Consider the following 16,357-nt stretch of genomic DNA (forward strand, 5'->3'; position numbering starts at 1 on the left):
TTTGGTATTAGAGCTTAGTTTTTTTTTTTTTTTCATGACCACTTTTGACGGCTCTGTCGCAGTTTCTTCTGAGCATACCGTCTTGGATAATATATGTCAAAATTTCCAACATCAAATTTGATTTGAGGAGTTCACAAACGTTTGGATTAGGTCGAATTAGATTTGAATTATTTCAATTTAAGATGATGAATTCTGCATGTCTATATATACTAGCTCAAAACAATTAATGAATAAATGAGAAACAAAATGTACCATAAATTGGGAAATGGTGCTCTGAAAGGTGTAATTTTTGTCAAGGTTAAGCACTTAAAACTATGCCAAAACAATAATTAAAACTATGCCAAAACAAGATTAAGCCCAATTTTTTTTCCATTATACTTGTATATTAACCAGCAATGTGTTTTAGTAGCAAGACATTGGACTTGGCTCTCCAAGCCTCCGCCCAACATCTTATCCACACCCTATGGTTCTCCTCATCATCCTACCTTAATTTGAGGAAGAGAACTAACCTTAATTCATGCTCAAATTGGAATCTTAAATTTAAAAAGATGAAAATACCATTAATAAATTCATATTTCGGCATGTCTTAAACAATAGGGTGACCGACATCGTGATAAATTTTGGCACCAAAATAATAGTCGTGGATGTAAATTGGTACTAAAACAATAATTTTGGCCCCACTGCACCCATACTGGCTCCCGTGTCCCTGGTTATTACATTAGATATTATCAACAATTGTGTCACCTAGTTCAAAAAGGAGTAATCGAGTAAGCGGAGTATGATCTACGTATACGAAAGTCACAAATTCGATACTTACCAATATTTTCTCGGTCAATTTGTTGCCAACCACTACGCACAACACTGCACCATAATTGGATGGTTAGTAATAATAATTACATGTCTAACATATTAGCCCCTTTCTCGTCTCAAACGGTTGAATTCCCAACCTCAAGGACACGTTCCGCCTTTCTTGTCTTTGATAATGATTGATATAATGACCCATCATCCTGTATATATTCTGAGTTTGACAGCATCATCAGGTAAGGGGAAGTTCTTCCAGCCACACGTAGTCACGTACAATCGTTGCATTCATTTTCTAGTACTTCAATAATTCATTTTGAGATTTTAGTTAAGGGTGATGATTTTGTATATATATACTCAAAATAATTAATGAGTGAATGAGAAATAAAATGTACCATAAAGTTGAGAGAAAAAAAAGATTTGAAAACATCGGACTTTTGTCAAGATTAAGCTCTAATTAGTACTATGCTTAGTAATTGTTGGACGGTAACTTATATTAGCTTGGACAGTCGAATCCAACATCCTGTCATCAAAACGTGAAATTTGCTACTAGCTATAGCTTTTCGCATAATGACGCTTGATACCGATAGGTGCTTGATCCTAACAGTAACGAATATGCAACTTTATTTCATTGTACTTATATATTAATCAGCAACGCGTTTCAATAGCAAGACGTTGAACTTGTCCCTTCAAATTTAGCTCTGTTCCATAGTGAGCGAGTATATATATGTTTATATTTTTTTTTAGCAAGTGTGAGTGTGAAACATATTGCTACAAATGATCTTTTGCCGACAGATATATGTAGGTCTCAACTTTACTGTGCAAGTCCTTGAGAAGAAGGGAACTATGAAAACGTTGTACATGCCCGCATATATGGCCGGTTTTTGGATTTCTATGGTTATGATGTTCTTATAAATAAATGAGACCCTACCAAAAGCACAATCTTTAAAATCAATACATAAAATATATGACTTTTATTTAAGTTATCTCTGCAGATTCAGGGCGTGAGACATCATCTCTGCCATTGGGGAAACATAACGGTTTTGACATGCTCAATTAATTAGATCTTAATTATTAGGAGAGAAAAGTGATTTGGGATAAAACTGATGTATTTTAGAATTAATTATAGAATTTTTTTTTTATTTCTTGAATAGCTTGGTCAAAAATAAATATTAGGCTCTAAAAATTGAGGCCTTGTGCTATTGCCCATCTTGAACACCTTAAAATCCAGCAATGGTACATGGTGAAGAATAGGTTAAATAGTCTTTGTTGATGATGCCTTGGCTTGTTGGTTTCTCAGAGGCATTTAAAATATTATGCAACCACACTACCGAGAGGAACTCAACATTTCTTTTTGGGTTACAAGAGAAATTTACAATTACTACTCGATGGATGTGCACTACTTAAATTCCGCCTTATGATTATAGTCTGCATAGGATCAGAAAGAGATAAAGCAGCACGCCTAAATTACCCATAACTTATCATGACCAGCTCAAACCAAGAAAGCTAATAGGTCACTCCTGCCGAGAATTGAACTTGTAACCTAGTTACCAAATCAGTGGCATGACCAACTTAACTCAAGTAGCCCTTATATATATAAAAACTTGCAACCCAAAATAGGAATGCAAGACAAGAAAGCGATTTCCACACACACTAGTCTAATTATAATAATGCTAAAGTATTATTTTAATTACACTCCACGTTCATTTGACAATATATATTATTGTATGGCTTTGGATTTTAGTTTCATTTTTTACACACTAGTTTCATTTTAGTAACACTAAAGTATCATTTTAATTATAGTACAGTTTTATTTCACGACCATGGTCCATATAGCACTATGAACCATGGTCCACTATATAACAATTGATGAATATTTTTTCACTCATTTTTAGTCAATATAATCGACTAAGTTCATGTGTTGCATGTGTTTTTCTTTCTTGTGAGAATAGGGGTTATTTCAATCAGTTACAGACTATGACACCTGGATTGAGAGGAATAAATGTTATATTATTAACTATTAATTTCTAATATATAGACTTTTTATGACTTGACCTACATATACTTTAAATTTAGCATTATATTTAAACATTTAAACATATTCTCAAATCTCAAGAATAAGTATTAAATTATATAATAATTTAGCATTTTTAGCATGGGTCTTTAGATTTAGCGCAACTTTTCTTTTAAGATCCATTGATGGATTATAATTGGGGTGATTTAATTTCATTCTCAGCTATAACATGCCATAAAATAAAGTAAACCACCAATAAGGCGAGGTTGGGAGGGGGTGAGTCACGGTTTTGGAAAACGACAAACCGGAATCAGAATCTTTGAAGGTTCCAGTTCCGGTTACAATTCAAATAGCCGGTTTGAATTGAATTTTCTTTTGGAACGTTTTATTCTGAAATTTTTTAAAATGATTATATCAAATATTTATAATTTAAAAAAAGGGCTTGCACTTAATTTTACAATATTAAGTTGCTTACTTATTAAAATTTCAAGTTGTGGGTAGCAGGATTTTCAGTGTTCTTTAAAATTTTTAAAGCATTTCCATCCTTTTCAACTTAAGATCTCAATTTGAACATAAATGAAGGGATTTAAGCCATAAAATCGATCCCAACCAGTTCTTCTCGCATCCTACCCTAATTTGCTGAGGAGAAGAACTGCAAATTGCGACCGTGCTCAATTTAAGATCTCAATTTAAAAGGATGAAAATACCTTTAATATTATAGATGCACAACAATCACTAGCCCTATATTTATTAAATTTGTACTCAAATATAATGATATATTCATTTATCACGTGATATGTGCCTCCTTAATATATTATGAGTACGTGGAAGAAGTTAGTGCAATCAAAAACTGTGAATTCTTTTTTTTTTTTTTTTGAAAAAAAAAAAACTGTGAATTCTAATCTCCCAATTATTCAGTCTGCATTCTATCTGATAGGAAATGCTTTAGGAGTGGTTGTGCTTGAAGTTGTGCCTACATCACAATATAATTTATTAATACATATAATGTTCAAAACTAACTGTGAAAAACTCTTGCCAAATACTGTGTGGTTTGATAGTACCACTATTCATTTCCATAAGGAAGGTCTCATGTTAATTTTAGTACATAACAGCTACTCGTTAATTTTAGTACATAAAAGCTACTCTACTTGTGACATTAATTATAGAGACTAGACTTTTATTCACTGCAAACAAGTAACCCTTCATTTTGAGTGGTTACTCCCATTAGATACAAAATAAATTTAGCAGAATCATAACATATCCCGGGATACCTTGGATATGGGTAAAAACTTGCATAAACCAGCCACTCCCCCATAGAGACGCAAAGTTAAAAACATAAGAGCATCTTTAATAGGCAAGGTTTTTTGTTGGTTTTTTAAAAATCAAGTAAGAGCGAGGAGAGAGAGAAAAAGAAAAAAAAATCTAACAATTAAATAAAAAAAGAGAGATGCAACAGTCAAAATTTCACAAGCTCCCCAGCTTCCTACGCCCCCGCTATGTGCTCCAAACGCGCTCCTTTACTGTTTTTTTTTTTCTTCTCCGATAAAAACTAAGGTCTTTGATGGAGAAAAATAATTAATGCTCACATTAGTTAAAAATCATACAACAAATTTTATTTATGTAAAAATCAATATAAAAACCCCTATTGGATGCTCTAAGAGCCTATTCAGCAGTGATGAACAGAGTGATCTACTGTACATACAGTCAGCATGTGCATGCTAGCTAGCCTAGCTTCTTCCGGTTGGTACATTAGTGGTTGTTTGGTAAGTTTGTTTGTTTGTTTCCTTCAATACAAATTGTGTTGCGGAAATACAAATACAAATAAATAAATAAATAAATATATACATATATATATATATATATATATATATATATATATATATATATATATATATATATATACACATTCAGAACATTTAAAACGTGAGAACAAGTATAAATGCACAGAATCTATTTCAGGCATGCTTGGATGATGGCATAGACCCTGTAGTATATTATGTCTACTCATACTTGTTTCTAGTCGTCTATTGTAAAACATATGCTTTTTTCCTTTTACAACATACACGAATGGTCATTTCCGTACTAGTGACCGTAAGTCTTTAATGTAGTATCAAGTCAAAACTCTACTATATTATTGTTGGTATGTAAACATAAATATATATATATATATATAAGGACAAATTGTATTGTGGACCGTAATCTAAATTATATACATAATATGCCAACTAGATATGAAGAATACATTAATTGCAAGTATACAATCATAATTCGATATATAGCGCACGCGGCACATGCCTGATCATGAAAATTATGTGATTTCTCTATAAAAGCTGCCAACCCAACTCTCAGAATTCCACACACACAAAAGGAAACATTAAGCAATTTTATTATTATTCAATTCAATGCCTGCAATTGTCGGCATACTTTCTACTTTCACATGCAAACTCCCTTCCTTTCGCATGTGTTATCATACCTCAACAACAACAACAGCAAGAAGATCTGGAAACTATGGCCCTTCCACATGGGATTTCACTTACATTCAATCTCTCAACAGTACTACTTATAATGTAAGTAACTTATTTTATTTAATTTTTATCATTTTTCCTTATGTTTATCTATCTATTACAATCCCTTAATTCCGTTTATTCTGACCTTCATAGTTAATTTTTCGGCCTGTAACTGTAAATTTGTGAGTCTTGAATGCAGGTGAATTCTTATCTGGTTTCTACTTGATTGTTAATCAAATTAATTATCTGTATTAGACAACATTCTTAGTGTCAATTTCCATATGAAACTAGAATTGAAGCAAATGTTGTTGCCAAAACGCTTGCAGGGTGAGAGGTTTGTTACGAGGCGCGACGAGTTGAAGGAGAGAGTGAAAGATATGATGAAGAATGAAGAGATGAAAGAATTGGAGAAAATGGAGATGATTGATGAACTGCAGAGGCTTGGTTGTTCTTACCATTTTGAGGATGAAATCAAGGCAGCTTTGATGGAGATCTATATGAAGAATAGTGATAGTTACAAGTCATCATCAGAGGAGAAAGACTTATATGCCACAGCTCTTGAGTTTAGATTGCTCAGACAAAATGGCTATAACATCTCTCAAGGTTATTTATTGCAATAGTTTAATTTCTTAAAGAAAGTTTATAGTGGCAATAACATATCTCAATGTTATAGGCTAATAGGCAGTTTCCATGGGTTTACCCGAAAAATAAAAAATAAAAAAGTCCTAATTTCTCACTTCATGAACTTTTGATTGCAGATGTATTTGATGTTTTTATGGATGGAGAGCGGTCTAGTTTTAAAGCCAACCTTTGCGAAGACACCAAGGGATTGTTAAACTTGTACGAAGCATCTTTTCTAAGCATGGAAGGTGAAACAATCTTAAAATTGGCCAAAGATTTCTCTACCAAACATATGAAATATGTCGCCCACGACCAAAACCTCGGCGACCAGAACCTTTTGGCATCGGTGCAACATGCATTAGAGCTGCCATTACACTGGAGGATGCCAAGGTTGGAGACCAAATGTTTCATTGATTCATACAAAGTAAAAACAACTTGGAATCCCATCCTATTGGACTTCGCTAAACTAGACTTCAACTTCGTTCAAGCTGTGCATCAAGAGGATTTGAAATTCGTGTCAAGGTACAAACATCATCAACTAGGGCTGTTTAATTATATTAGGGCCCCACACCCTGGCTTGATAGAGTATTTGGAAAGATGTAAAACTGCTGAGTTTCGAACATTGGTCTCTTTCTTTAAATAGTTTTTCCTTACCTCCCTCCTCCAATGCCATTCTATACATGTGTTTATGGTGAACCTGGTTCAAATAAAACCATCAACATAATATACAAGTAACATATTATATGCATTTAATTTATTTATAGACATAATCTGTTAATTGCAAAAATATAATTTACATATCATTTTAGATCAGATCCACAATGCATTGTGGACCCTAGTTCATAGTATAATTTGCCAGGTTGGTTTAGTTAGGTTGATGATTTTTTACCCACCGAGCCTACTTTTCTAAACATTCTAATTTACAAGCTCATAGCATGCCTTCCTTAGTCCTTACCTTAATTTGATTATGGCAAATTTTGAGGGCAATCTCAGTAAGTTGGTCGGGTTGATCTTAACCATTTATTCTATTAATGTCCGAAGTATATTTTTAAAATATTAAAAGTACATTATTTGTGGATCATGGCATCATGTTCTATACCATACTGATTGTTAGGCCCATGACTCAACAATTTGATTTATGTGTAGATATTTAATATATTTTCTTGTAATGCAGGTGGTGGGAGAATTCAGGTATTACAAAAAGATTAACATTCGCGAGGGATAGAGTGGTAGAGAATTTCTTTTGGAGTGTAGGGTTGTACTCCAAGCCTATGTATGCAAACTGGAGAAGAATGAATGCAAAGATCAATTGTTTCATTTGCACAATCGATGATATATATGACGTTTATGGTACTATGGATGAATTACAGCTATTCACTGATACCATTGAAAGGTAATTAATCAATTCAACTTAATTTGCTCATGAACCTAACCTAAAAATTTTTGGCAATATCTATTTAGCTGAAAAAATAGATGCACTTTATAGTTTTAAAAAGAAAACTAGAGGGTTGGTTTTTAATAAATGCATAGAGTGATTTTTTGTTAGATTTTTCTTATGCAATGAATGGTTTTTTGTTGGGTCCGTCAAGAGAGAGAAAAGAGAAAAAAATTATTGTCAGCCCTTTCTTTTCTTCCTTTTTTTTTTTTCTTTTTATTCATTTTTTTGTTATCTTTCGCTTTTCTAATTGACACCTCAAAACCTCAAAAAACTTAGAGCTACTGAGGTTGCTCTAAGTACATATTCTCACATGATTCAGCCCAAAAATATACCATTTTGGTAGCAACTTGAATGTAGCGAATTTTAAAAAGTCGAACTCACACCCGATTTACTAATGGCTACTTTTGGCATGTATGCGGATTGGATGGGAGCGAATTGAATAACATTGATGAATGCATATATGCATCTAACACTCTTTGATTTTTCAGATGGGATGATGTATCAGAAACAGGGCATCTCCCAGAGTACATGAAGTTCTGCTATGCTGCACTCCACAACTTTGTCAATGAAGTGGCATTCGATGTTCTTAAAGAACATAACATCTTTATAGTACATTATCTCAGAAAAGCGGTATTTTCAATAATTTTAATCTCCAAAAATCATTAATTTAACTTAATTAATTAATTAATATTATAACATGACTAGATGTTTTTTGAGTGTATGAATATCAGTGGGGGGATTTATGCAAAGCATACTTACAAGAGGCAAAGTGGTACCACAGTGGATACACCCCAACATATGAGGAATACATTGAGAACTCTTGGATTTCAATAAGTTGCCCACTAACATTAGTGCATGCTTTTTTCTATTTCAACAACCCTGTGGAGGATGCTACTGCCCTTCATTGCTTGACACAATATCATCAAATAATTCGTCTCTCAGCTATCATCCTTCGTCTTGCAAACGATAAAGCAACTTCACCTGTAAGTATTCTTTTATATTCTTGATTATTGCTAAACTTGGTTGGAAAAAATTACAAAAAATAACATTTTAAGTGGCTATATTGTTATACAAATATATATATGGGTCCACTCCCAATTTGGGTCAGACTAAAATGGATTCAGATTCTTCTTACTGAGACGAAGAAATTAATATATTGTACGCTCAAAATGAATAATATGTAAGTTTCAAAGTAGAGCCATTTGAGCTCGAAAAAGATTTGGGAATTTATGGATGAAGACTTTTGTCTCACATTGCAAAGGGATGTTGGTTTTGCACCAGTATATATAGTTCCTTTTTAGAATGAGATTGAATTGTATAACATAACTGAAAATTGACAACCCTTACTAATTAACCAGTGACTTTTTGTTTTTGCACTTGCTATTTGAAAATATCCAATTACTTGTTTTCTTTTATTCCAACCAGTACCCTTTCGTTTTTGCACTTGTTATTTGAAAATACCCAATTTCAAAATACCCAACTAATTATTTGTTCTCTGTTACATGTATATTTAGAACGAGATGAAAAGGGGCGATGTACCAAAAGCAATACAATGTTACATGAATGAGGGTAGAGTCTCTAGTAACGCAGATGCTCGTGATTTTATCGATTTTCAGATCAGTGAGACATGGAAGAAAATGAACAAATTTCGAATTGAAGGCAGCCCTTTCTCCGAAGCATTCATTGAAGTTGCGATGAACATTGCCAGAATGGCTCAGTGCATGTATCAACATGGAGATGGGCATGGCATCAAGAACTTAGAGACTCAAACTCGTATCCAAACTCTACTCTTTCAACCTATTCCTCTAATATAGCCCTTATGAAAATGTTTGTGCAATGGTTAATTTGTTACATAATTCTATCTATTATTTTTATACTTGATAATTATGTTTTTAGAATTCACATATTAGTTTTAATAGTAATAAAAACTGAAAAAGATCGTGTGGCTTGAATTCACAAACCTAAGAGTGTCTACTAAATTTTAGCCAAATTAAGTCTTAAAAGAAAAATAATAAACAAAAACTTAAACAACGACACCAAAATTTGTTAACGCAGTTCGGAGCAATACACCTACGTCTGCGAGGCTACTCAGAAAAATCCAATCCACTAAAAAAATCAAGAATTACAAAAATAACAATACCAACACCATTCAACAATGGACTAAGTTAAGTACAATAAATAATTTTTCAAATCTTCAACTGGGGATGTATTTGTGCACGCCAATCAACAATTCTTCATCAGCTTCATCATAGCCGTATATAACATTTGATCAAACAACTTCACTCTTGGAAGATTCAGAAATAATTTGCTTCGTAATGTGTAACAATAGAATAAAGTATCTTTGATATATTTGATAAACTCTAAAAAATTTCCAATTCAAATCCTAAGCATTACTAAAGCAGCAAACCACTATTTATACACGAATTTTCATAACCATCTCACTCCTCATTTCAAGATGAGATTTCCTCCATAATCTCTTCACCACAAAATTCAAACACGATTGCAAAATAATAGATCACTTTAAAGACCGATTCTGTCCAATTTTTGACCCTAATCCTGAGATAACTCCAAAAGTAAGTCCAAGCAGTTTTAAAGGAATAATTCAAACTTAAATTTAGCCTAATGTGTAAGAAATAATTTAGCCAAGTTTCTAATATGAATCAATTGTACATTTATAACATTTTGACATGTATCAATTGTACATTTACAATCTCCCCTTTGGCAATTATTTGACAGCACCCTAGAATCAAGTATATTGATAGGCTCAAAATAAAAACTCAAAGAGTAAATAATTTTTATTAAACAAATTGTCTTTAGTATACTTGATATCATCAACTAATTTACAACTAGAGCATTAAACTGCTAGGACTTTCCATAAATATACTGCGAGAACTCCAATTAGAGAAATAAGCAATAGTCAATGATAATCAACATATACCAAAAATATCATATGAATAGATTAACCGTTAATACCCATCAGACAATATCCACAAGTTCATCAATATAAGGAAGGAGCAACAAAAACTACATTATTAAAATCATAAAATGCCATAAAGATCAAAAAATACCATAATGCTTAGAAAATACCATAATGCTCAATGTTCTCCCTCAAAAAATTGTCTGTTATTTCTCCCCCTTGGTGTCAAAATAAATGCCAAAGATAACATCACGACCAGAAGGCAAATCAGAACTGATCAGACTCGGAATCTGAATAATATGATAATCCATATAATATGATAAAGTAACTTCATCGGTACGTATATTCTTTTTCTATTCGTTGACCCTAGCAAACAAAGGACCGTAAGAGGTAAAGCCGACCTTGTTGGTCATAGTTGACTGGCTCAAATCAATAAGATCGTTAGACAACTTCCATAAGGAGTCAAACTTGGAAGTTTGTGGTTACCAAGACAACTGTCCAACCAATTAATTTGGTTGGCCTAGGTACCCCATGTTGGTTTATATTCTTGATTATTTCTAAATTTGTGTTGAAAAAATAGCAAAAAATGACATTTTAAGTTGCTATATTATCATACAAAATATATGTGGGGTCCACTTCCGATTTGGGTTAGATCAAAGTAGATTCAGATTCTTCTTAGTGAGATGAAATCGGAATATTATTATAAGTTCAAAATGAATAATGTGTGAATGCCAAATTAAATCTCAAAATAAAATAATTTGAGTTGAAAAATAATTTGAGAATGTATAAGAGAAGAATTTTGTCTCACATTGAAAAAGGATATGGGTTTTACACCAATATATATACAATTCCTTTTTAGGATGAACTTGAATTGTATAGCATAAATTGAAATTGATGACAACCCTTACTTGGGATTCTTTCGAAAAGAAGGATGATTGTTGGGGTGCTAGCAGTACCCCACTAGAAGTCTCCTTTGTTATTATTGTGGGGCTCTTAGCTAGAAGTCTCATTTGTTCTTATTGTGGGGCACTTATCACCTTGGGAACATTTATTTGGGCCGGTAACCTTTCGTAGTCTTCTTTGTTCTTATGGCATGTGGGGCTCTTATCCCCTATTGGGAACATTTATTTGAATCGGTAACCTTTCATAGTCTCCTTTAATTTGTTCTTATTATGGGCTCTTAATCCCTTATTAGCATTTTGGAAACATTTATTTGAACCGGTAACCTTTTATTTTTGCACTTGTTGTGTATTTAGAATGAGATGAAAAGGGACGATGTACCAAAAGCAATACAATGTTAGATGAATGAGGGTAACGTCTCTAGTAACGCAGACGCTCGTGATTTTCATATGCACTAGTTTAATTATAATAATGCTAAAGTATTATTTTAATTACACCCCATGTTCATTTGATAATATATATTATTGTATGGCTCTGAATTTTAGTTTTATTATTTACACACACTAATTTCATTTTAACAACACTAACGTATCATTTTAATTATACTACAGTTTCATTATATTTAACAATATATGTTGTTGAATGAACTCTGCTTTTTTGTTTCATTTCTCACACAGTAGTTTCATTTTAGTAACATTAAAGTATCATTTTAATTATACTACAGTTTCATTTGACGACTATGGTCCGCATAGCACTATGAACCATGGTCCACTGTATAACAATTGATGAATATTTTTTCACTCATTTTTAGTCAATATAATCGACTAAGTGCATGTGTTGTATGTGTTTTTCTTTCTTGTGAGAAAATGGGTTATTTCAATCAGTTACAGGACTATGACACCTGGATTGAGAGGAATAAATGTTATATTATTAACTATTAATTTCCAATATATAGACTTTTTGTGACTTGACCTACATATACTTTAAATTTCAATCAACCACATAATAATCATGTAATTAAGAGGTAATTATATATTTTTTAGCCACACGATTCTAATTAATAAGTTATTGGTTTGCTTAATATGCCAATGGTTAGTTGCACTTCACATCATTATTCCTTTTAAAAATTGGACTGTGCCACAGTGCCCCTGACTGCCTAATATGCCAACGGTTAGGTGCCAACCATGATGAGTAGATATTTTAAAATATAATATATCAATTAGTAATTTAGCATTTCTTTTTTGCAAATAGTAATTTAGCATTATATTTTAACATTTAAACATATTCTCAAATCTCAAGAATAAGTACTAAATTATATAATAATTTAGCATTTTAAGCATGGGTATTTAGATTTAGCGCAACCTTCCTTTTAGATCCATTGATGGATCGTAATTGAAGTTATTTAATTTCATTCTCAGCCATAACATGTCATAAAATAAAGTAAATCACCACTAAGGAGAGGTTGGGAGAGGGTGAGTCACGATTTTGAAAAATGACAAATGGGAATCAGAATCTTTAAAGGTTTCTTTTCCGGTTACGATTTGAACAGCCAGTTCGAATTGGATTTTTTTTTTCTGGAACATTTTATTTTGAAATTTTTAAAAATTATTATATCAAATATTTAAAATTTAATTATTTAAAAAAAAAAAAAAGGCTTGCACTTAATTTTACAATATTAAGTTACTTACTTATTAAAATTTCAAGTTGCAGGTAGCAAGATTCTCGGCTTTCTTAAGGTTATATATTTCCGTCCTTTTTAACTTAAGATCTCAATTTGAACCTTAATAAAGGGATTTAAGCCATAAGATCGATCTCAATTTATAGTTCTCCTCCTCATCCTAACTTAATTTGTGGAGAATTACGAATTGAGATCAATCTTAAGACTTAAATCCCTTTACTTATACTCAATTTGAAAAGGATTAAAATACCCTTAAAGATGCGTAACAATCACAAGTCCTATAATTATTAGATTTGTACTCAAATATAATCATATACATTTATCACGTGATACATACCTCCTTATTAATATATTATGAGTGAAAGTGGTTAGTGCAATCCAAAACTCTGAATTCTAATCTCACAATTATTCAGTGTGCATTCTATCTGGTAGGAAATGCTTTAGGCGTGATTGTGCTTGAAGTTGTGCCAACATCACAATATAATTTATTAGTACATATAATGTTCAAAACTAACAATGAAAAACGCTGGCCAAATACTTTATAATTTGATGGTATTACCATTTATTTTCATAAGGAAGGTCTCATGATAATTTTAGTACGTAACATCTACCTGTGGCACTAACTAATAAAAACTGAGTTCTACTACATTGACTCCCATTTTATACTCCCTCACTTTGACTCGCTGACGTTGCAAGATATGATAAGTTATCTTCATCCCGTGAGTCCTCAAAAAGTGTCTAAATCAATCTGTAAGGGAGTAAAAATAAGAAGTAGAATATGAGAGTCCAAGTAGCATTTTTCATAAAACTTATGAATAAACCAGTCACTGTCCCACACAGACACACAATTCAAAAAGCCTATTCAGCAGTGATGAACAGTGATCTACTGTATATGCTGTCAGCATGCATGCTATAGCTAGCCTAGCTTCTTCCGGTTGGTACATTTGGCCAGTTTGGTTGGATGTAGTTTGGGGTGAATTACAATTCATTGAATTGTAATTCATTGAATTCTCAAACTACATTGTTTGGTTTGAGGAAATTCCAATTCCGTAGAATTACAATTCCCTTCAAATGTTGAATTGCAATTCATGGGGTACCCCCCATGAATTACAATTCGGTGGAGAGGAGGGGCAATTTGTTGGTGTAAAGACAATTTTGCCCCTCTTCCCATACCATTTGTCTTTTTTTTTTTTAATTTGAAAGAATTATTATCATTATTATTATTATTACGATTATTATTATTTGAAAGAATTATTATTATTATTATTATTATTAGAACATCTACCATAACATAAGGGCATTTTAGTCATTTTGTCGCTTCTTACCTTTCAATTCCATGTACTCCTATTTCTGCATACCAAACACTGTAATTTCAATTCCTACTTTATTCATTGAATTGCAATTCCACCGAATTACAATTCTTTCCCCCCCTAATTCCATCCTCCTAACCAAACGCCCTGTTAGCGGTTGATCGGTATGTTTGTTTGTTTCCTTCAATACAAATTGTGTGGCGGAAATACAAATATATATATATATATATATATATATATTCAAGANATCAGAATCTTTAAAGGTTTCTTTTCCGGTTACGATTTGAACAGCCAGTTCGAATTGGATTTTTTTTTTCTGGAACATTTTATTTTGAAATTTTTAAAAATTATTATATCAAATATTTAAAATTTAATTATTTAAAAAAAAAAAAAAGGCTTGCACTTAATTTTACAATATTAAGTTACTTACTTATTAAAATTTCAAGTTGCAGGTAGCAAGATTCTCGGCTTTCTTAAGGTTATATATTTCCGTCCTTTTTAACTTAAGATCTCAATTTGAACCTTAATAAAGGGATTTAAGCCATAAGATCGATCTCAATTTATAGTTCTCCTCCTCATCCTAACTTAATTTGTGGAGAATTACGAATTGAGATCAATCTTAAGACTTAAATCCCTTTACTTATACTCAATTTGAAAAGGATTAAAATACCCTTAAAGATGCGTAACAATCACAAGTCCTATAATTATTAGATTTGTACTCAAATATAATCATATACATTTATCACGTGATACATACCTCCTTATTAATATATTATGAGTGAAAGTGGTTAGTGCAATCCAAAACTCTGAATTCTAATCTCACAATTATTCAGTGTGCATTCTATCTGGTAGGAAATGCTTTAGGCGTGATTGTGCTTGAAGTTGTGCCAACATCACAATATAATTTATTAGTACATATAATGTTCAAAACTAACAATGAAAAACGCTGGCCAAATACTTTATAATTTGATGGTATTACCATTTATTTTCATAAGGAAGGTCTCATGATAATTTTAGTACGTAACATCTACCTGTGGCACTAACTAATAAAAACTGAGTTCTACTACATTGACTCCCATTTTATACTCCCTCACTTTGACTCGCTGACGTTGCAAGATATGATAAGTTATCTTCATCCCGTGAGTCCTCAAAAAGTGTCTAAATCAATCTGTAAGGGAGTAAAAATAAGAAGTAGAATATGAGAGTCCAAGTAGCATTTTTCATAAAACTTATGAATAAACCAGTCACTGTCCCACACAGACACACAATTCAAAAAGCCTATTCAGCAGTGATGAACAGTGATCTACTGTATATGCTGTCAGCATGCATGCTATAGCTAGCCTAGCTTCTTCCGGTTGGTACATTTGGCCAGTTTGGTTGGATGTAGTTTGGGGTGAATTACAATTCATTGAATTGTAATTCATTGAATTCTCAAACTACATTGTTTGGTTTGAGGAAATTCCAATTCCGTAGAATTACAATTCCCTTCAAATGTTGAATTGCAATTCATGGGGTACCCCCCATGAATTACAATTCGGTGGAGAGGAGGGGCAATTTGTTGGTGTAAAGACAATTTTGCCCCTCTTCCCATACCATTTGTCTTTTTTTTTTTTAATTTGAAAGAATTATTATCATTATTATTATTATTACGATTATTATTATTTGAAAGAATTATTATTATTATTATTATTATTAGAACATCTACCATAACATAAGGGCATTTTAGTCATTTTGTCGCTTCTTACCTTTCAATTCCATGTACTCCTATTTCTGCATACCAAACACTGTAATTTCAATTCCTACTTTATTCATTGAATTGCAATTCCACCGAATTACAATTCTTTCCCCCCCTAATTCCATCCTCCTAACCAAACGCCCTGTTAGCGGTTGATCGGTATGTTTGTTTGTTTCCTTCAATACAAATTGTGTGGCGGAAATACAAATATATATATATATATATATATATATATTCAAGATCATATCAGAACATTTAGAACGTACAAACAAGTATAAATACACAAAATATATTTCAGGCATGCTTGAATGACGGTGCAGACTCTGAAATAGATTGTGTCCACTCATATTTGTTTATAGGCCTCTATTGTAAAATATATACTTTTTTGCTTTCACAATATATACAAATGGTCTTTTCTGTACTAGTGATCGTAAGT

General features: G+C 32.2%; 1 protein-coding gene across 2 annotated transcripts; it reads left to right on the forward strand.

The window, feature by feature from the left end:
• Window positions 1-5,159: 5,159 nt before the first annotated feature.
• Window positions 5,160-9,341, forward strand: LOC116025807 (myrcene synthase, chloroplastic-like). Of its 2 annotated transcripts, none has more exons than XM_031267158.1 (7): window positions 5,160-5,382; window positions 5,649-5,925; window positions 6,081-6,465; window positions 7,118-7,336; window positions 7,870-8,011; window positions 8,113-8,364; window positions 8,896-9,341. In XM_031267158.1, exons 1-7 carry the CDS (start codon window positions 5,218-5,220, stop codon window positions 9,193-9,195), a joined length of 1,740 nt encoding a protein of 579 aa, XP_031123018.1. In that variant the 5' UTR covers window positions 5,160-5,217; the 3' UTR covers window positions 9,196-9,341. The 2 variants fall into 2 exon arrangements, with proteins under 2 accessions (XP_031123018.1, XP_031123020.1); XM_031267160.1 differs by lacking the exon at window positions 5,160-5,382 and adding an exon at window positions 5,447-5,521.
• Window positions 9,342-16,357: the final 7,016 nt, after the last annotated feature.

Source organism: Ipomoea triloba, chromosome 7 (assembly GCF_003576645.1).
Source record: "Ipomoea triloba cultivar NCNSP0323 chromosome 7, ASM357664v1".
In the NCBI taxonomy this organism is placed as follows: domain Eukaryota; kingdom Viridiplantae; phylum Streptophyta; class Magnoliopsida; order Solanales; family Convolvulaceae; genus Ipomoea; species Ipomoea triloba.

Coding starts and splice junctions, on each gene's coding strand:
- LOC116025807 (XM_031267158.1), top strand. CDS start 5,218: ATGCCTGCAATTGTCGGCATACTTTCTACTTTCACATGCAAACTCCCT. Junction 7,337..7,869: donor TTCACTGATACCATTGAAAG/GTAATTAATCAA, acceptor TTGATTTTTCAG/ATGGGATGATGTATCAGAAA. Junction 8,012..8,112: donor TACATTATCTCAGAAAAGCG/GTATTTTCAATA, acceptor TATGAATATCAG/TGGGGGGATTTATGCAAAGC.